The sequence below is a fragment of the Carassius carassius genome, chromosome 21 (assembly GCF_963082965.1).
Source record: "Carassius carassius chromosome 21, fCarCar2.1, whole genome shotgun sequence".
In the NCBI taxonomy this organism is placed as follows: Eukaryota; Metazoa; Chordata; class Actinopteri; order Cypriniformes; family Cyprinidae; genus Carassius; species Carassius carassius.
The window spans coordinates 13,280,916-13,302,149 of record NC_081775.1 but is presented as its reverse complement, the minus strand read 5'-3'; the positions used below and the strand labels follow the sequence as shown (position 1 = coordinate 13,302,149).

At 37.0% G+C, this 21,234-nt stretch overlaps 1 protein-coding gene across 5 annotated transcripts in view; it reads right to left on the bottom strand.

Annotated features, from left to right (window-relative positions):
* Nucleotides 1-3,112: 3,112 nt before the first annotated feature.
* LOC132097573 (solute carrier family 23 member 2-like) overlaps nt 3,113-21,234 on the bottom strand; it is a 48,475-nt gene continuing 30,353 nt past the window's right edge. For all 5 annotated transcript variants that reach the window (XM_059503374.1, XM_059503375.1, XM_059503377.1 and 2 more), the window contains 11 exons: nt 20,999-21,156; nt 13,200-13,288; nt 13,052-13,119; nt 11,999-12,180; nt 10,331-10,451; nt 8,135-8,291; nt 7,671-7,818; nt 7,481-7,586; nt 6,082-6,349; nt 5,886-5,981; nt 3,113-5,531 (listed from right to left, as the gene is read on the bottom strand). In XM_059503374.1, the coding sequence (XP_059359357.1) occupies nt 5,287-5,531; nt 5,886-5,981; nt 6,082-6,349; nt 7,481-7,586; nt 7,671-7,818; nt 8,135-8,291; nt 10,331-10,451; nt 11,999-12,180; nt 13,052-13,119; nt 13,200-13,288; nt 20,999-21,156 (1,638 nt within the window). In that variant the 3' untranslated portion in view covers nt 3,113-5,286. The remainder of the gene's footprint in view (nt 5,532-5,885; nt 5,982-6,081; nt 6,350-7,480; nt 7,587-7,670; nt 7,819-8,134; nt 8,292-10,330; nt 10,452-11,998; nt 12,181-13,051; nt 13,120-13,199; nt 13,289-20,998; nt 21,157-21,234) is intronic.

The window sequence follows — 21,234 nt, the reverse complement described above, 5'->3', positions numbered from 1 at the left end:
TATGCGTTCAGCGGGGAATCCCCAAAACAATAGTGCGCTGAAGTACAGGGACATAGTCAATCAAAGCATGAGCACAGTTTCTCCTGTTTAATCCACATCGGTAACATTTGGGACTACAAAAAGGGTTATTTCACACACACACACACACACACACACACACACATATATATATATATATAATGACCAGAGGTGTTTAAATTCAGCTTCTGAAAGATGACGACCTAGGGTTGGGTATCGATTCAGATGTCACGATTCGATTCGATTCTGATTCGCGAGTTCTCGATTCCATCAGATTCGATTCTCTCTCTTTTTTGAATGAAAATGGTTTTAACCACATCAACTCTGGGGACCCACCTGTGGGTCCAATATTGCATATGCCTAATTCTCAAAAAATCAAAATAACAGCTGAAGTGGTTAATACAAATACTAGTGATATTTCTAAAAAACAAACTGTTAACATCAGTTTTCAAATGGTAAATTACTAAAAAGAAATTAAGAGCCATAGACCCCTATATTAAACCTATTTTTAAAGGCCCTATTTAAAAAAACAAAACAAAACAAACAAACAAACAAAAAAAAACAATAATAGCCTAGGTCATATAAAATGTTTTCTAAATTTTTCTGATACCAGAAAGATCGATTCATTGCTTTTGAGAAGCAATATCAAATCGAAGTGATAAAAATAATAACAGGCTAATCGATTTTTTGTTTGTTTGCTTAGCCCTATACAGTAGGCTGTATGCTACATATAATAGTCATAATAATATTATTATATGGTTAAGGTTTCTTACTTTAAAAACTATTAAATTTATATTAATGTAGGCCTATTATTATAATTGTTCTGTCTCGACGAATCATTTCTTAAAATAAATAAATTTATGCATTTAGCACTCTTTTATCCAAAGCGACTTGCAGTGCATAACATTAACATTAATATGTAACATATTAATATTAACATTAATGCATGAGCATGAGCAGTATGAGCAGTATACATTCGCATAGCATTTATAACCTTTCTTAAAACCTACTAAAAATGATAATGATTATGTTCACATGGCATAATGACAACATGATCTTCAAATGTATTAAACGTCAAGATTACCTAATACAGATGCTGTAAAAGGTGTTAATTAGTTACATGAACTAACAATTAAGTATTTAACAAATGAAACCTTATTCTAACCGTATAGTGGTACAAACACATTTTGAATAAGACTGATTCACGTTACAAAATTGTGATAAAACAACATAAACCAAGTGTGGTTACATTAAATCAGATCATAGGCAGTTCAATGAGTAAGAACACATTTGCTCTCTCTGTGGAAAATTTGGGTGACACTGAGGGTGAGGATTAGATCACCATGGGTCATCACGGGTCAGAAAATGAGCAATTCCGATCTGGGAACGATTGATATTGTTTTAATCTCTTGTAATCTGGTACCAGCTATGATCTACCCATCTGTTGGGATTGTAGTTAAAGGGTTCATACAGTAGAAGCAGAAAGAGCTTAGGTACAACGTAAAAAGTACCATACACTTTGTTCATTTCTAAACAGATTTTTAAAAACATTTTTAGAGATTAAAGATGTGTCCTGTAGACAGCTTTATCATGAGACACTGCTTGTAGGTCCATCATATCATTATTTGCTATATAAACAGTGCATCCTCTATTAATAATGTAGGGCACCATTCAGAATATAGGACCACAAAGAAGAGACCTGCTGTTGTTGACAGCATCTCTTCACTTTCTTCTCTCTGAGCCCCGTATGACTGCATTTATTAATTGAGTCTGGTTGAGATGTGTGTGCTTAATCACGTTAACTCCGACGGTTACGGTCAACACACACACACACACACACACACAGTTGATGGGGAAATCAGAGGTGAAGAACTGGCATGTGTAACCTGATATATCCAATGAGTTTACCAGAGCAGACAGAAAAGAGTCCAACATTTTAAATGTCACTTAACGCAACAAGTAGACTATAAAAAAATAAAAAAAAATAAAATAAAAAAAAAAATAAAAAAAAAGAGCCTTTCATGCCGACAATTCATTTGAAATGTGAAAGATTTTTTTTTTGTAACTGTCTGATCCTGATAACAGTCAAGGATACAGGAATAGACAACTTAACGTAAACTGATGAATGATCATCATTATAATAATCATTTATAAAATGTTAAAAAACAATATTAATACTTAATAAAAAGTAATAAGACTGTTTTGTTGCAGGGAACCTTGATGCACACACAAACAAAGAGACAAGAGACATTATGATTTGCTCAGAAACATCTTATTAAATGTCTTTAGGAACATGGAATAAAACAATTTCTGCTGTTTCTACTAACAGGAGCTGAAATGGCTGGTCCAAGAATATAGCACATTCTGCACTCAATATATATATTTAGATGTTCATATATTTATAATAGTCTCAATGCATTGCACTTTCTAAATCTGTACTACTTTTAACATGAACAGGAAGTAATGTTAGAAAAATACAATATGAAAACATCCAAGTTAGAGAGAATTTGTTTCACTCTTAAATAAAAATGTATCAAATTGGTGCGCTTTGCAGCATGATTTAAGATAAGCATTTTTTTTGTCTGTAAAAACACAAAATGATGTACAAAAAAAACCAATAAAAACATATTACAATTCAGAGAAACTAAGTATATTCATCAGATATACCCCCTTCAAAATAACTGAAGGGTTGTTTTTCTTTGAATCACATGCCACCATGTTATTAAGACCCATCACAACATTTAAATCTCAGCGGATACTGAGATTTAGCACAACAGTGTGTGTTTCTAAAACGTTCTTATATTAAGAACCATATTTAGCATCAATAAATGTTGAAGTATTAATTACCAAAGACACGGGTTAAAAATCCTTTTGAAATCAGCATTTGCTATATATTTTGACGAATATTTATTCATGTCACTGCCATATAAACGACTGATATGATTGACAAGACAAATAAACACCACAGGATGCGAAAGGTCTTCATAAAATGTCATTCTGAATCGAATAACATTTCAACAAACTATTTAAGGATAAAAGTTTAGGAGATGAGGACTGACACCAGGGCTGGGATTTAGAGGCAAACTTCACCCACTTTCTCAAATGCATTTACTTTAGGTTCACAGACAATTATTATACCACACTTCAGAGTGCTCAATGTTTTATAATACGATTATTTTAGGAAAAAAAAGTGCTAAAGTAATGGATTCTTTACAACATAAGTTTTGAACTGTAGATCTTATTCTACTCAATTACTGCAGCACTCTGTTCCAAGTGTTCACCAAACATTAAATAAATGACAGCATACAGCACTCAGATCTGGCTTTTATGTCCCAAATACGGTCACCTCAACATTCTCAAACACATAAGCGATGTGTTCTTTCCTGCTATAATGCACAGAATGTTTTGAAAATGTGTAAATAAGGGTGAAAACAAAAGTAACAGTTGTAACATTTTGTTACCTAGTGAAATGGTCCTTGCATAATTAGGGTTTTCTCTCAAAGAAACCAACATCAGGCTCTATTACAGGTCAACTAGAAAGAGAGAGAAACCTCTCAAACATGTTAGTTGGAATGACTCGCAGAGGAAGCACCAGTTACGTTGTAAATATCGAGACTGTGGTAATATAAAACTGAAATTTCTCTTTGCACCATGCTGACATCATATCAAATCAAACCTTAGAGTGCAGAGCTGCATCTCCCATCTCCTGCTCACAGGCAGCAAAGGATTTGCACAAAGATAGTAGACGTAGTACATATAAATAAATAAAATACAAGTCAACAAAAGAAACTGAATCTGAAGTGGATACAGTACAAGCTTCAAAGATACAACCATCAGATAGAGCTCTAAGTGAGATAATCAAAGAAGTGAAAGCATAACCACACATTTTTAAATCAGGAAGGCCAATGAAGTCTCCATTCCATGACATGGTCAGAAATTGGTTTCAATGCTGCAACACAAACTGATAGTGTACATTTAAAAATACTTTTGTGTTGAACATGCTGTTACTGTACAGATTATAGAATGTCTGTAAACCAAAAATGAGAAATGTGAACTAATAGTTCCAAGCAAATACTAATGATTAGTAATTGATTGTGATAATGCAGTATAATAGGATTTGTACAGTTGGAGAGCCGGTCAATAAATGCCCACTAAATGCCACCCAACCTCTCTGTGTCCAAAAACAAATCTGCAGTGCTTGTGGGAATCTACTTTATTAACCACTTCACTTGAACAGCAGTGAGGAAGTGCCACCAAGAATGTGGCCCCCAAAGGAGGGCTCAACAGATTCTGACCAAAAGAAAACCATTTCCCTACGTCTTTCGATGGGACGGCCTGAGTGCAACCATTATTAAGTTTTTCCCTTCCAGTCTTCCTTCTTTTGCAAACCATGCACTGCTATACATTCGTTTTTCGTGTAATTTTAACCTACTGCATAGCTATCCGCCTCCAAAACACGCTACAATTTCAAGGTGTCATTTAATAAACGCTTCTTACAGCAGAATAGCAGCTAACTAACGACATACCGTAATCGAGATGACTAAAACATGAATTTGTATGACTGAATCATTTTCCTTACATTTAAGGCATTGGGATTTACATTTTTAATTTTAATTGAAGTACATACAAATTTGGAAGCTAGACCAGGACATTGGAAGATAAATTAGGAACAAGCAAACTACATTTTGTGCGTTAATTCAAGCAGTGCAATTCAGGCATAAAGCACATTAACCTTGCATCACTTTTAACGATCCTCTCGCTTTGACGGGATCCGGAACTGCGCCATGCATAAAGCGAGATTGAGCATGTTTGTGTTTATTGTGAATGTGAAGGTGTGTGATAGTGACACACATTATTAGTACGTCTTTTCAATTCTAACACATCCAGTTATCTACACACAGATGCAGACGGAGCAGTGCAGGCCAAAAAAAAAGGAACACTGATGTTGGAAATTCGGAAAGGGATTTTTCCATCTATCAGTCTCTGTTTTTACGTTCTCCCGCACTGAGAGAGATGAACGAGTACAACCTGCATTGCATCCACACGCTGTTGTCATGGAGATGCCTTCGGATCAGCTGTATTAGCAGCTAGGAACCAACTTTAGTGTTGATGACAAACTCAATCAAAAAGGATACAGAGTTTGTAAAGGATTGTAGGATGAAAAGAGTTTATAGCTAGCTTTTTGTTAAGGGACCGGACTGTGGATTTCACTGTCTGGGTGGAATGGAGCGTTGCAACTACCATCTGAAAGCATACTGCTGCTAAACACTATACCCCACTTTCTCCCACTTCTGGCTTTGTAGGCATGTCGTCCTCTCTTCTGTTATGGCAGCCATGGGTGAGGACGCTCCATTGGTAGCCAGCAAAAGTGGGGCTGATTGGGAGGTACTGGAAAATGCGATGGCGCCGCAGGAAGTCCATACCAAATGGAAGGTCGTAAGACTCCATTCTGTCCTGTTTAGATACACTGTTTCCACGATTCATCTTACGGATGCCCCTTTCCTCCGGGGTGCCTGGAATAGAATAGAAAGAGTTAATGAGAGGAACAACATGATCAAGGAATGTTTATAATGATTTATAAACATTGGAAATTAGAATTGCACAATTAATTGAGAATAAAACTGAAATTACGGTATGGTTGGTGTGATTGTCGCAAAATCGCAAAGGCTTTGATTTCATTCAATTATGTGCAGTATAGCACAGCACTGTATTTATTTACAGATGAACTGGTTTGTTTATTTTGAAGGAAGAGAGCTACCAAGTGAAAAGATGAATCTTCACCAAAGGTTTAATTGGATTGAAAAGAAATAGCGGTTTTCTCCTGATCGATCAGAGTTTTATGAGTTTATTATGAGATTTGAACCTACCAGGAATAGTATTATCCAGCACAAACGCCACTGAACCTCCTACAAACATGGCAGTCGTGAGCAGAACGTTCAGCACCTGATCTATCTGCACTATACCTACAAAAGAAGAAAAGATTATGGTTCCACACTGGTCCCCCTCAAGAAGCAATCATCATTCCCCATGTGCTGATTTCTAAACACGTGTTAGTGTATCTACCAGTGACTAGAGGGTTTCCTTTGAGGTAGCTGGGTAGGACCAGGCCAAAGAAGATGGAGAAGCCAAGGACAAACAGATTGCGGGACGAATTGAGATCCACAAATTGCAGGTTGGAAAGGCCAACAGCAGTGATCATGCCGAAGAGAGTGCAGAACAGCGCCCCCAGAACTGGGTCCGGCAATGATGCGAAGAGAGCGCTGAATTTACCCACCATTCCTAGTAGTAGCATCAGTGCTGCCCCATACTGAATTACCCGCCTGCTGCCCACCTACACAGAGAGAAGAAACCGACCAATCAGAGAACACGACTGCATCAGTGCTGTTTATTAAATCCTGGGATTCTCTACGTGTACTTTTGTATGCATTATAATTAGGAATCGAAAGCGGTGAATGTCAATGGATTATGCCATGGTTAAAGATTCTCAATAAAATCAGGTCTCAAAGATTTTCTGTGACTGATCTACTAAATTATATACAGTAACAACTGAGATGAACTGAAATATACACTGATTTGAAATAGTTTGGTCAGTTTTTGAAGTCTACATTTATTTGATCAAAAATACAGTAAAGATAATAATATTGTGACATTATCATCATTTAAAACATCTCTTTTTTTATTGTAATATATTTTAAAATGTAATGTATTCCTGTGATGGTAAAGCAGAATTTTCAGCATCATTACCCCAGACTTCAGTGTCACATGATCCTTCAGAAATCAGTCTAATATGGGGCTCAAGAAACCTTTCTTATTAGTATCAACAGTTGTGCTGCCTACAATATTTGGGGAAAAGGATATTTTCTTTTCAGGATTCTTTGATAAATAGAAAATATTTCAAGTAAATGGTGTTCTCTTGAACTTTCTAACATTATAATAGTCTGTCACTTTTGATTTAATTTAATGCATCCTTGCAGAATAAAAGCATCAATTTATTACAGAGCAGCAAAAATCTTACTGATCCCAAACCTTTAATGCAAATGTTGTATTTTCCTCAAAACTGCTGTATTAAATGTATCAGGATAAATTTTAACTATAGAACCATTCAAATCAAAGTAGCAGCCTCATGAGTAGCAGTTGCACGTGTAATAAATAAATAGTTCCTGTGGGAGTACATGGCCAGCCAGAGCTTATTTTAATGAGGCTCACAGGAAACTCAAGAACTGCTCTCTTCAGTATTGAAGATCTTTAGGGTGCTAATGATCCACTGCAGTCACTGAAGGCCAGTCTAACACATGCTGCTCTCTGTATGTGTCACATGGACTGCTCTCTGTATGTGCTTTTAACAGCCAGCTCTTTGAAGCCAAGCACGGTTCAACCAGTTTATGAGTCAATATGGCGTTTCTTCACTGCAAGCGACTACACAAAAGAAACACCAGAGAGGCCGAATAGGAAAAGATCCTACTTTGGTGATGCCCAGCACTCCAATATTTGGGCTAGAAGATGTGGAGCCATTTCCTGTCCCAAAGACTCCATCGAGAACACAGGAAAGACCCTCCATGAAGATCCCTCTGAAAAAAAAGAGATTCCAGTTAGCGCCTTAGGATACCAAACTTATCAGTTTTGATATGTGCAATTGTGTCCTTGTATTGTACCTGTTAATAGCATGTACAGGTGGAGGCGGGGCACAGGAGAGACGGGCACAGGCGTAATAGTCTCCTATGGACTCTATAATACTGGCCACTACAGCACTCATCATTCCAATCACCCCTGCTGCGGTCACTGTGGGCAACCCCCACTGGACTAAAACACATAACCATTCACACAAAGCATTATGGGGAATCTTATCAGGTTAAGCATACAGAAATTCCTACCCAATAAAGGTTAATTGAATACTTACTTTCATTAAATAGCCATTAACAAATAAGTCTCATTAAACATTACATTCAGTTCACACTTAAAGGTATATTATATTCATAATTAGTACTCTTTTTTTAAAAGTATGCTTAAGTGTACTTGTTTTTCACAAAGGCTGGTCTAAAGAGGTACAGAAACATGTGCGGTTCACTAAGTTTTGGAAAAAAGCATAACACATGTAACACTCAAAAGCAACACTCACAGGGGTAGGGTATCTTAAACCAGGGAGCAACTGCCAGGATGCCCTGTCGGGCGTCTGTTCGGGCGTAGAATCCATATTTGTCCTTCTCAGGAGGAAACACGTCAGTCACCGTGAAGATGAAACACAGAAACCATGAAACAAGGATCGCCATGATGATCTACAGAGACAGAAAGAGAGATAAACCCAGTTACTTAAAAGAAACTCTTCTCATGCTAAATTCTGATGAGTAACCCAGACATGTTATCCAACCTCCCTCACTAGCCTTCAACCAGGCAGACAACACTGCAAGCTGTAACTCCCTCACGATTCATCATCAAGGATCAATCTGTGTATTTTGGCTTGGCTCTATCTGCCTCCCACACTCACTTTCATTGCCATGTCATTGTCTGCTGTGTTTCTATTTAAAAACACAGGCCAAAAAGATCTCATCTCTGAAACAGCATGGTAATTACGACTAACGGCAGATTACGAGCTGTGCCAAGCTCACGCTGCTGGGAGCGAGAGACACCAGACTGCTAATGATCATGATAATTCCTTTATGAGAATGTGGATCATTTTGAAAAACGATAATGAAAAACGTAACACACTGATTATTAAGAAATGGCACAACACATGTCCAACAACTTTACCTGCAGATAGACTTAAAAAGCAACTTTTGCAATTTGAAATTAAATCACAGATTATCACTTGAACGTTAAAAAAAAAAAAAAAAAAAAAAAAAAAATACAGAAAAGATAATATTTTGATTTAGCTTTAATGAGGTTCTGTTTTTTATTCATGTTTTTTTTTTAATCAACAATGGCAACAAAATAAGCAATTAAGCAAAAAAGTAAATAACTATTTTTTTATGGAATGGCACTGGGAATAATAATAATAATAAAAAAAAGTTTTCAGCTTCCAGGAATTGTGTACAGATTCTTGCAACATGGGGCCGTGCATTATCATGCTGCAACATGAGGTGATGGTTGTGGATGAATGGCACAACAATGGGCCTCAGGATCTTGTCACGGTATCTCTGTGCATTCAAAATGCCATCAATAAAATGCACCTGTGTTTGATGTCCATAACATACGCATGCTCATACCATAACCCCACCGCCACCATGGGCCACTTGATCCCCAACGACATCAGCAAACCGCTCACCTACATGACACCTACACAATGTCTGCCTTCTGCCCTGTACAGTGAAACCTGGGATTCATCCGTGAAGAGAACACCTCTCCAAAGTGCCAGACGCCATCGAATGTGAGCATTTGCCCACTCAAGTCGGTTACGATGACGAACTACAGTCAGGTCGAGACCCAGATGAAGACAACGAGCATGCAGATAAGCTTCCCTGAGACAGTTTCTGACAGTTTGTAAAGAAATTCTTTGGTTATGCAAACCGATTGTTGCAGCAGCTTTCCAGGTGGCTGGTCTCAGACGAACTTGGAGGTGAAGATGCTGGATGTGGAGGGTCCTGGGCTGGTGTGGTTACATGTGGTCTGTGGTTGTGAGGCCGGTTAGATGGCTTATGGTAGAGAAATTCCCTCAAAACTTGCAACATCTGTGGCATTGTGCTGTGTGATAATACTGCACATTTTAGAGTGGCCTTTTATTGTGGCCAGCCTAAGACACAACTGTGCAATAATAATGATGTCTAATCAGTATCTTGATATGCCACACCTGTGAGGTGGATGGATTATCTCGGCAAAGGAGAAGTGCTGACTTACACAGATTTAGACAGATTTGTGAACAATGTTTGAGAGAAACAGGTATTTGTGTACATAGTGTACATAAAGTCTTAGAACTTTGAGTTCAGCTCATGAAAAATTGGGGGAAAAACAGAAGTGCTGTGTTTATAATTTTGTTCAGTGTATATTTATGCTAAATTTACTATATTTAAAGATGCAGTCCGTAACTTTTGACCACTTTAGAGGTTAATAAACAGAACTACTTGCATCTTGAAGAAGAACATTAGTATTGGAATGCAGTAACTGGGCTTCTCCGCAGCGGTTCCAACCAGAACCAGTCTAAAATAGTCAGAGTATAAATTCTTATTATATGTGTACCGTACTGATTCATGATAAGCCAAAAACACGATTTGGAAAATGGATTCATGATGTACTCACTTATAATATACATTTTATGTATTTTCTCTCAATTCCTGAATGAAATGAACAGACATGTTTCTCTTGAATTAATCTGGAAACTCACTGGGAACATCTTGAACAGCTGCAGGCGGTAAGACGTCCAACCTTTTTTGGATTTGTAGATGGGGAGCGGCAACTGGATGTTACGTGCATACTGAGAGAACAGCAGCACCAGGAATATGGTTCTGTTTAAAAGAGGGGAGAGAGTGTACATTAGAGTCCTGCACGGGTTCGGGTACCCGACGGGTGACCCGCAAATTTGGCTGATACGGGTGAAAAATATCCAACTGTGTCGGATACGGGTGTGGGTCGGGTCGGACACAAGGGAAACACGGGTCTAAACATGGGTTCAAAACAGTCACCTGCAAACGTAAAAATAGGCCTACGTTCCACTGTAAAAAAAAAATCACAACCGCGCGAACGACTGCATGAGTCATTAACAGATGTAAAATATCAGCCAGCTGTTTTTTTTCTTTGTTTTTGTTTATATATATATATATATATATATATATATATATATATATATATATATATATATATATATATATAATCTGAATTAAAATGTGTTTGATTTAAGCCTATTTCAAAATTTGTGTCATAAAATTATATCGCGCATACAGCTTAACTAACGCGATCGTTTGTAAAGGTGTTTAAACAACAATAGGCTACACTTCCACTTGCATGTATATTTGACAATCGGAATATCAGATATTTCATTCCACCGCTAACACATTTGTGAATATGGGCCTAATCTAGGCTATCCTGGGTTGTTGTTGTTTTTTTTAATTGCATCTGAAAATGACTTTGTGCAGCTCATTCACATGTGCGCTCTGGCGCAGATCCGCCTCTCGCGATGCTGAGCTGTGAACCGTTCGACTTGAAGCACAACCTCAGATGGTGGTATGATTCGCTCTTTTGTTGTTCTGTTTTCTTTCAGGATCAAAAATACAACAAATGAAAGCATTTATCTGTATTTTTGACTGATGAGAACTATGCATATACATTCATAAATCAGTCAATTTTGTATTTTATTATGAGATATTTTATTTTAATGTAACTCAAGCACTGATGGACCAAAGAGCACGTATTTCGACATTTGCAGTAAAAAAGTGAAATATAAGTTCTCAGAAAATGCATTTAATACCAATATATTGAAACGTCTGTTTATGTACTTCATTAATAAAGGAGTCCAGACATTGGAAAAATATCAGTCCACATGCGTTTTATATTTAATATGAGGGAAATTGACATGCATGCATGCGTGACACAAAAAATATTTAACTTTTAGGTAGCAAAATATTTTTTAGTAATTCTGTCAATTACACTAAGGTTATTACATTGTCTGCTATATATTTGCTTCTTATTTATTAAATACGGGCAATTGATTGATAAAACATTGATCAAAATTAAGTCTTTTAAAAAGAGTTTTCCATAAATAACTTCTGTATGACCTGGCAATAAAATTCGAAAAAAGTGTGTCTATTGTGATTGGCTTAACTGATTTGATTTCGGGTGCTGGTTATATTTTAAGCGGGTCGGGTCGGGTGCGGATTTTAATTAGTGCTGCTGTCGGAAAACGGGTCGGATGCGGTTTTAAGCACTGTGGGTACGGGCGGGTGCGGATTTACAAAATCGGACCCGTGCAGCTCTCTGGTGTACATTTTGGCTCCACAGAGCTACAAATCAGTTATTTACACAAACGTGTGTGTGTGTGTGTGTGAACTGCACTCACAGCATGGCGATGCCCCAGTGTTTGCCTGCCCGCTCTCCAGCCGCCTGGAAGCCCGAGAGCCCAATGAGAGTGACAGTAGGGGTAATGGTGAGGGGGCCGATGTATTTCAACAGGACACCTGGCAAACCCAAGGCCCCTATGATCACCTCGATTACAGACGAGACTATTATAGCTCCCTGGATCTACAGAGACAAAGAGAAAGGGAGAATGAAGTTGTGCTTAAATCCAATCACATATATAGACAAAAAAAAAAAAAACATAACACGAATAAGAAAGGATCTGAAAAAAAAAAAAAAAAAAAAAAAAAGGTTAAAAGTGTCATTGACAGAGGCCTCCAGGCAGTGTAATGCTCCATTTCATCAAATTTGGCCTTGGCTTTGCTTTGTTTTTGTCTGCCACACCAAAATCAACATCAAATCAGTTTAGGCAAAAGTCTCTTAAAAGACAGATAAAGGGATAGTTCATCCAAGAATGAAAATGTATAATTTATTCCTTCACTCTACTGTTGTTCCAAACCCACTTTAGGCACATTAGACTTTGGCTAATCTTCAAAACACAAATAGATATTTTTAATGAAACCTGAGCGGTTTTGCTTCTTCCGCTGAAGTTCCAGGTAACCAAATTTTCATGTCACACACAGTGAGCGTTTGCAATCTATAGCTATTATTGCTTCAATTTATTCAAAATAGTTATTCAATTTTTAAACAAATATTGTATAGTTACATAACTCATGATGACACCTTTCTCTTTCTTTCTTTCTGCTGTATCTGGTTTTCACTTATCTTTACAGTATATTTACTCTGAACCCAATGTTTTTTCATTGATTTCCGAGCACTAAATACACATTTATGCACATTGTGATTTGTATGACATTAAAGAGACATGATAAAACACATGTAAAACTATTCTGTGCCATTTCTGTGATCTCATTTAAGGTCACACAGTTTCATACGTCAAACCTATTATAACCAATCTGCCTTAACTTGTCACCTCATTTTATTTAATTAATTTTACATCACTTCTTTTATCAATTTTACATCTTATCTCTTTCACCTCTCGTATCCTGGGGTACCAGATGTCTTCTGTGTGTGGCAGCTCTGTGGCATTTAAAAAAGGAAAAGCTGCAGAGAAACAGGACAATCAGGTAAGCTGTTTTAAGTGTGTCTGAGAGCGTACATGAGCGTGTGTGTGCGACATGTACCTGTTGCGTTACATTTCCACTTATCCAGTGAAAGGATGGCTCTTGCAGGGGCGAGAAAAGCAAAAGCACTAGCCTGGAACAGTGGAAGCCTGGAGGCAAAACACACACAAAAACACAATCATTCACAAGAACACTCAAACACTGGCAACACTCCTACTCCTTGGAAACATTTATGCATGGCTGATGAGAATAGACATGTAATAGTCACCAAGAGGAGCTCTAAACCACATGATGTCAAATCTTTTTGTTTTTGAATTTGTCTGTAAATCATACCGACATGAACACTAGTATCCATTTAGTCTCAGGTAATCAAACATTCGATGAAACAATGTAAGATCAGATACAAATTTTTTTTTTCTCCCACTTTCAGAATATTTTTTTGACAAGAAGAGACTACCTGACTGACATGTACTGTAACACCAACCATTTTACATGTGGTTTTTATGTGGTATTACTTTTTAATTAAGAGCATGTTACTAAATGCACATAATTTTAAGCCTTATTCCTGACCTTAGATTTTTCACACCATGCCACAAAAAGGATACTACAAAAGGACGGGAAGAAAATAATTAAATAATAAACCCTTTGAAGTATGTGTTTATTTCTCATTTATATATTAAAAAAAAGTTTTATTTTTGTATCAAATGTAAAACAAAAGTGAATTAGATAAAAATAAATAAATAAACATTCCATTGAAGTATGTTTATTTCTAATTTATATTTTTGTTTTAACATTTTTTTGATTTTATTATTGCAATTTTTGTTTACTATTATTTGTCTGTTATTTAATATATTTTATCATACAGTAATACAGTTGGATATAAATGCAACATTCTGATTTGGCCTGAACCCCTCAATCAACTAATTTTAGCCCTTCATATTAAAAAGTATAGGCACTTCTGCTCCAACCACTAGATGTCTCCACACACACTACTCATATGATCACTGATGTGGGCTCTTAATTCTGATAGTAAAGACAGGTGCTACATGAATAATAATTCCAAATAATAATTACAAAAAGCCCACTTATTTTGTAATTGATTATCTTTGCTTAAGAAAACTTGATGCTTGCAGAACAAAAAAGTGAGGAGGAGGGCCATCATGACCTAACAATGATAATGAACACAGTAACCTCAAAAGAACCATGTTGTACAAAAATACAACATATGAGCACAGATTATATTTAAATGGTTTGCCTTATGCGAGTTCAGATAAAGGTAAAAACATTAGTTCCTCATCCTCTGTTCAGTGGAAAAAACGGTTAAGGTAGATGTAACAGGTATCAGGTCATTTATTTCTGTTTTCCATTAGTATAACTGATATAGTAATATAGTTTTTGGTGATCATCAAATATGCACATAGACACGCATTAAGGAAAGCTCACATACAGTGACTCAGCACAAAGGGCTAACTCCACTCTTATCTTCTTCCCGTTTCCTTTTTTTCGTTCGCTCACTCAGGTTTCCATGGAGACAGCATGTGCCATGAGCCAGTGACGTCAAAATGGAGAGATCACAGACATCATTCGGCCCTCTTATAAAAGTGGCCACAAAAGAACACTGAGTGCCAGACACAAAACAGGCAAAGACTAAATGTCTTTATTACATGAACAGCCTGAAGGATCAGACCTCCACAGACACTCAGCCTCCTGCAATCTATGCCACAGAAGACATCACTGCCACTTGCTAACCTGCTGGGGTTTTTGCGTCATATAAAACTGTTACGACATTAGTTGCATTAAATCGCAGTGCAGCAGCAAAACATTAACAGTGGAAACTTAGAGGAAATAACAGTTTCCGGAGTTGCTGTGATTGATGATGCTTTAAGACATTGTAGATAAGACATTGACGCAATAGTTATTTTATAAAAGACCAGCATGTACGCAAATGCACTTGATCCTTATTCAAAACCGAGGTGAGGCAACTGAGGTTAATGGTTTGCAAAATATGTAAAAAAACAAACACACAAACAAATGATGCTAAAAAATGCTCCAGTCTTCAGTGTCACATGATCCTTTCTAACATGCTGATTTACTGCTTAAGAAACATTTCTTCACTAATGTTGATGACATTTGTGCTTCTAAATGTTTCTGTGGAACCATGAAACAGTGTTTTAGAATTCTTCGATGAATAGAAAGTTCTAAAGGACTGCATTTATTTGAAATATATATATTTTTTGTTGTAACAAATGTATTTGCTTGTGTCATTTTTATTCACTAATAACTTTTTAATAGTTTCAGTTTTTTTTTTTTTTTTACAACATACTATAATAAATACCAAATAGTTGCTGACTAATATCAAAGATATTTTTTTACGTTTATTTATCATTAGCAGGCGATACTGGACATGACTATATATGGATTTAAAACTAAAATTACTGACTTGCGATTTCACTTTTTTTAACGTTAGTGTGTAAATGTTGCTGTTTGAGCATAAACAATATCTGCAAAGTTATGAAGCTGAAAGATCAATGCAAACGGAGACATCTTTTAAAATTCTGGCAGTTTAATGTCTACAAAAACAGCCAGTAGGGACTACAACGCCCCTTATTCCCTGGGTTTGTGGCATAACAGACCCAGATAAGCCCGGCACTCAGGAAAAGGCAACAAAGGGAGCGATGCCATGCTGCCCTGCATTAGAGAAGAGGAAACTAGACATGTACGTAAAAATCGATTCATAAATGAAATGCGATTCATATGCATAATGCATTTTTTTAAAATGAAGCATTAACACATGTTAGACTGCACCCCATAAATACAAGCCTAGGAAGAAAAAAAAAAACACCCAGAGTGTCCCAGACACAGTGCACTGTCTGAATTGGAGCACTATAAAGAGCTGAAGGCCTTCATTATCGAGTAATTAAAGAACATAAATCACAAACACAAAGATCCACCGATGACCACAGCTAAAACTGAACTGACCCATTTCTCCAGACCTCCTTGTTACATGAAAGACTGATAGTTCGATTTTGTTCCAACAAAAGCAGCTCTTACACCACAAGAAAGCTGTTATGTTCTCTTCCACTTTCCAAATCTTTTTTTTTCTCTTTCATAATAAAATGCAGTCAACCTTGTGTGTCTCAGTGGGATGGGTGTCATTAAAACAGAGAAATGTTTTTACAGAAATGTCAAGGCTAATGGTCCATATCAGGAAAGTGGCCTTCAAAAACTGTAATTGAAGGAGAATGTGGCTTAAAGCACCTTGAATACAAGTGCCTTTGTCTTGCAGCCAGTGGAAAAAAAACTTGGGAACGCCTTTCTTCACAGGACTGAGAAAAATATTTTAATTGACACTAAATCTAGGTTAGGTTAATTTCACTTTCAGCAAGAGGAAAGAGAAAGACAGGGAAAAGGAAATAAGTAAACATTAACAGAGCAAAATAAAAGAATGTACTGTAAGGTGGAGGATCAACTTAAGAGAAGGAAAAAAGAAAAACACCCAAGAGCAAAATAATAATAACAAAAAACATTAAAAGGATAATGGATTTTTTATTTATTAATTTTTTTATTAGCTTTCATGCAGTGTGCAACACAGCTTTAAGTAAATGAAAACCTCCTGCAAAGATTTAAATCTGAAAGTGCAGTGTATAAAGTTATTGTCTCTCAAAAGAAAGAGTCGAGACTGAGACATTGGCTATGTTTCCATCCACCTATTTTTGTTAATTTTATATTCATATGTAAAAAAAAAAAAAAAAAAAAAAAAATGCCGGACACAAATGTCAAGATGTGCATAAATTCTAAAAATGGATGTGCATAAAGAATTTATTGCGAAAACTGAGTAGAATAAACTTTTTATCCGATAAGAACAAATTTGCATAAACTACGATGGAAACACATTTAAGTGAAAAGTAAAAAGTGAAGTGACATTCAGCCAAGTATGGTGACCCATACTCAGAATTTGTGCTCTGCATTTAACCCATCCGAAATGTACACACACAGAGCAGTGAACACACACACACACTGTGAACACACACCCGGAGCAGTGGGCAGCCATTTATGCTGCGGCGCCCGGGGAGCAGTTGGGGGTTTGATGCCTTGCTCAAGGACACCTAAGTCGTGGTATTGAAGGTGGAGAGAGAACTGTACATGCACTCCCCCCACCCACAATTCCTGCCGCAACCTTTCGATTGGGAGTCCGACTCTCTAACCATTAGGCCACGACTTCCCTTTAAAGAGATGACAGTCACTAACCACTCAGCTACCAAGCTACACTTTACCAAATTAATTTCACCATGCGCATTGCAAAAGTTACATGACTGCGCTATGAGATAGGATAACTTGACTAACCAGCGGACTGATTTTGTTCACAGCATCTATATGTTGTTTTAGTCGTTCTGAAATGCCGGAGGAAAGTCTGTTATCAAAGTATTTCCGTATATTTACGGTCTTACAAAAGGCATCCACCTCTTAAAGCAATGGCCACATTTATTGTGTTACGTCTGCTCTCTCTGAAGCACAATTTATTAAATATGAAAAAAATGAAAAGTATTATATTACTGCTCTATTAACAATAACATTTACCATGTTATAACAGTGTAATAACATTTGCAAACCCTTTAAAGAAATAAGATGTTTTTTTTTCAGCAGTGTTCCTTTAAAAAAAAAAAAAGTATGCATTTAGCAGACGCTTTTATCCAAAGCGATTTACAGTGCATTCAGGCTATACATTTTTACCTATCATGTGCTCCCGGGAAATCGAACCCCCAACCTTGCACTTGTTAACGCAATGCTCTACCACTTGAGCTACAGGAACACTTTTACATAGTAACTAGTGCTGGGCAACTATTAAATATTTTAAACGCGATTAATCGCATGATTTTCTGTGATTAATCGCGATTAATCGCAGCATGCGCAATATTCAATGAAATCAAAAGTAGTGTATTGCATAATTTTATTCTTTCAAAGTACTGCTGTATGATCAAAAGTGCAATAACATTTGGTTTGTCAAAACTTTAAACAAATAAAGTGCTTTTTTACAGCAGTTAAAAGTTAGAAGCAGTTAACATTTCTTGTAAATCTTAACTTAAACATTAATGTAATCAAATTAAATATAACATTAACGTATAAATAAAACATTAAAACATTAAGGTTTTATTAAATAAAACCTTAACGTTTTGTTTAGTTTGTAAAAAAAAAAAAAGAAGAAATTCTCGCTGGACTGTGCTTAAAATGGCCCACAACCTTTCTGCATTTGGCCAGGACGGTGATAGTGTGACAGAGCGCTGGAGACTGCGACGCAGCGGACGTGTTCAAAAGGCAGATGTCTCGCAGCAGCGATCATATTTCTTACACTATCTGTGCTAAGTATGCTTGCTGATTTTATTTGAAACGTCCCACTGCTGTGCATCATGACTAAAATGTTCAGCGCACGTTTCAGCAAAATATCTCTCTTGTGTCTTCATTACAGTCAGAACATGTGCATTGCATTTAAGTGATACTTCAGACGCGAAGTACTCCGATGATAAGATAATTCAGCTTTGCAGTGGTTACAAATAACTTTAGTTCTATCAACTCAACCGTGTGGAAGAGGTTTAAAATAAAAATGTCTATTTAAGATTTCGGTACCTTTTTCCATTTTTCTGTCCTCACCAGATGTTTTCTGTTTCGCGCTGTAGCTCTCTAAGGCACAGAACAAATGCTTTCATTGGTTGTTTATAGTTTATAGTTTATTATAGATAAACAAGTTATGATACCAGAGCCTAGATTATAACATTATAACAGGCACCTTACTATTAGAGACCTGCACTATCGCGGGCCCCCCCTGCAGCAGAGTGCGGTGCGGGACAACACTTGATGTGCTGTAGAAACTTGTGTGTAGGGGTGCGGGAGAATAGTTAGGGTGTTCTCACACTAGGCAATCTTAACTGTGCCAGAGCACGTTTGTCCCCCAAAGCCCGGTTTGTTTTATTAGTGTGATCGCTCCTGGCTCGGTTGGAAGAGGTGGGCAAGAGCGCGGTGCAGATATACATAGATCAGTGAGTGTGAGCGCTAATCGCATTGGAGTGCAGATCTTCTGATACGTGCTGCATGATTGTGTGAATATTTCTGAGTGGCAAATATATGATCTGTAAAGCAATATATTGTGAGAGGGACGTGTGTTACCGCATCCCATACAACTCAAAATAATAAACCACAAAGTAAAAAAAATGATTCACTCCACTGTGTTGAGCAGTAGTGCTTCTCTGCTGTCTTCACATGCTATCGGAAACTTCCTATTTCCAACTTGGTGATTTCCAGTCCGTTGCATTCTTTTTTGGTTAAAAATAGCAGTGGACAGTGGTTTGTGAATGTTGATGTTTAGCCTAAATAATTTGATCGGGGGCATCCCCTCCTGTGACCCATGATCTGCCTGTTTGTCTATTCAGAGCCAGTGAGCAACAGACTTTCCTAATAATAAAAAACTGTGCTAACGTGTGATAAAATAATTGTCGGCGTTAATCAAGTTAATCGCGTTAATTTGCCCAGCCCTATTAAATTTGCATATTTGGATGGAAACATAGCCATTGAAACATTTTTAAAATGAATCCCAAGCCGTTTCGCGTTGAGATCAACATTAGCATATTGCCTGCACACCTGTCGGTCTTTTTGTGTTGGTCTGATTGAAAATGCTAATTCATTCTTTTCCACTAGGTGCAGCTTTAGGAGCGGCAAAAACAGCAGTTTCCCCGGTAACGCTGTACATAAAGCAGCACTGCACTCACAAACGCTGCTTTATCAGGCATTACAGGCATGATGAAATGAAAATGATACCAAGCAGACCAATCGCCGCAGAATAGCATCACGCAAAGGAGGGGTTTGGAAAAATTATTCGTTGAGCAAGTAAGGTAAAAACAAATGCATATCATAACACCATGAAAGTGTTTTTTTTTTTTTTTTACCTTGAATGCATGTCAATGTTGATGGTGGGATTTCCAAAACCAAAATATGAACCTTTCACTACCCATAATAGGGGCACTTTAATGGCAGCTAATAACAGCTATTGAAAATCATCAAAAAGGTTGAAAAACATCTAGATTTACAATTTACAGTCTACCACCATTATAGTTAAAGGGTTAGTTAATTGGGTGTACTAACCCTTTAAGTGTTATATTCATACTAACGGCTTCCAATAACTGCAAACTCCACGTTTACCTCTGTTGGGTCATGAAGTCCATGCCCTTGCTCTGACTAACTTACCCAAACCATGAACGAGTGATGTGGTGTTCAACATGTTAATATATTTCTTACCCTGTGAATAGGCATTCGTTTTTATATACAGTTTTGCTGTAAACTTCTCAAAATCACTACATAAATTCATTTACAATGTCAATTACATAGACAAGCCAGTGAGAAAGCTGAGAAACTCCACAGCGGTCTTTACTGTGGTCAGAATGTTCTAGATGTTATCCTCTTCTCTACCATATTTCCTAGATGTGAACAAAAGTAGAGTCAAGTAGAAGCAGTACTTGCTGAACTTAAATGCCCTTGCAAACTAAGCCTGAATCTTATATTCAGAAAGTAATCAATAAAACCACCCACCCACAAAAAACAACAAACACAACAGATGGGTTTCTGCCACATTCTGAATTATTTTAAATGTTTTATCAGTACGAATAACAATAACGAATTCTGAGGAAAAAAAGTTAAATAAGGTATAAGTAAACTGTTAAGCTTACTTGTAAATCAATTAAACTTCACTGACAATGGAGCACTGCATGAGATTCACCATGCAGGCTGGATGTGAACCTGTATCTAGCATTGTCTCCATGGCACAATGTGTCTGGCACAGATTCTAAACCTTGCTTTAACAAAAACACACTTACCGGCAGCCAAGGGTGGTCTGCAGCAGGGTGGTGATGCCCACACAAAAGAAAATGGTGCCAATCAGCTGACTGGTTGCCCATTGGTCAAATCCCACACACATGGCCTCAGCAAGCAGGAAGGGCACTGCGATAGTTCCACTGAAGCAGGTAAGATAGTGCTGAGGAAGAATGGTGTGGAAAGAAAAAGGGAAAAAAATATTTTTTTATCTCTGTAAAGGAGGAAACCAAATCTCTAG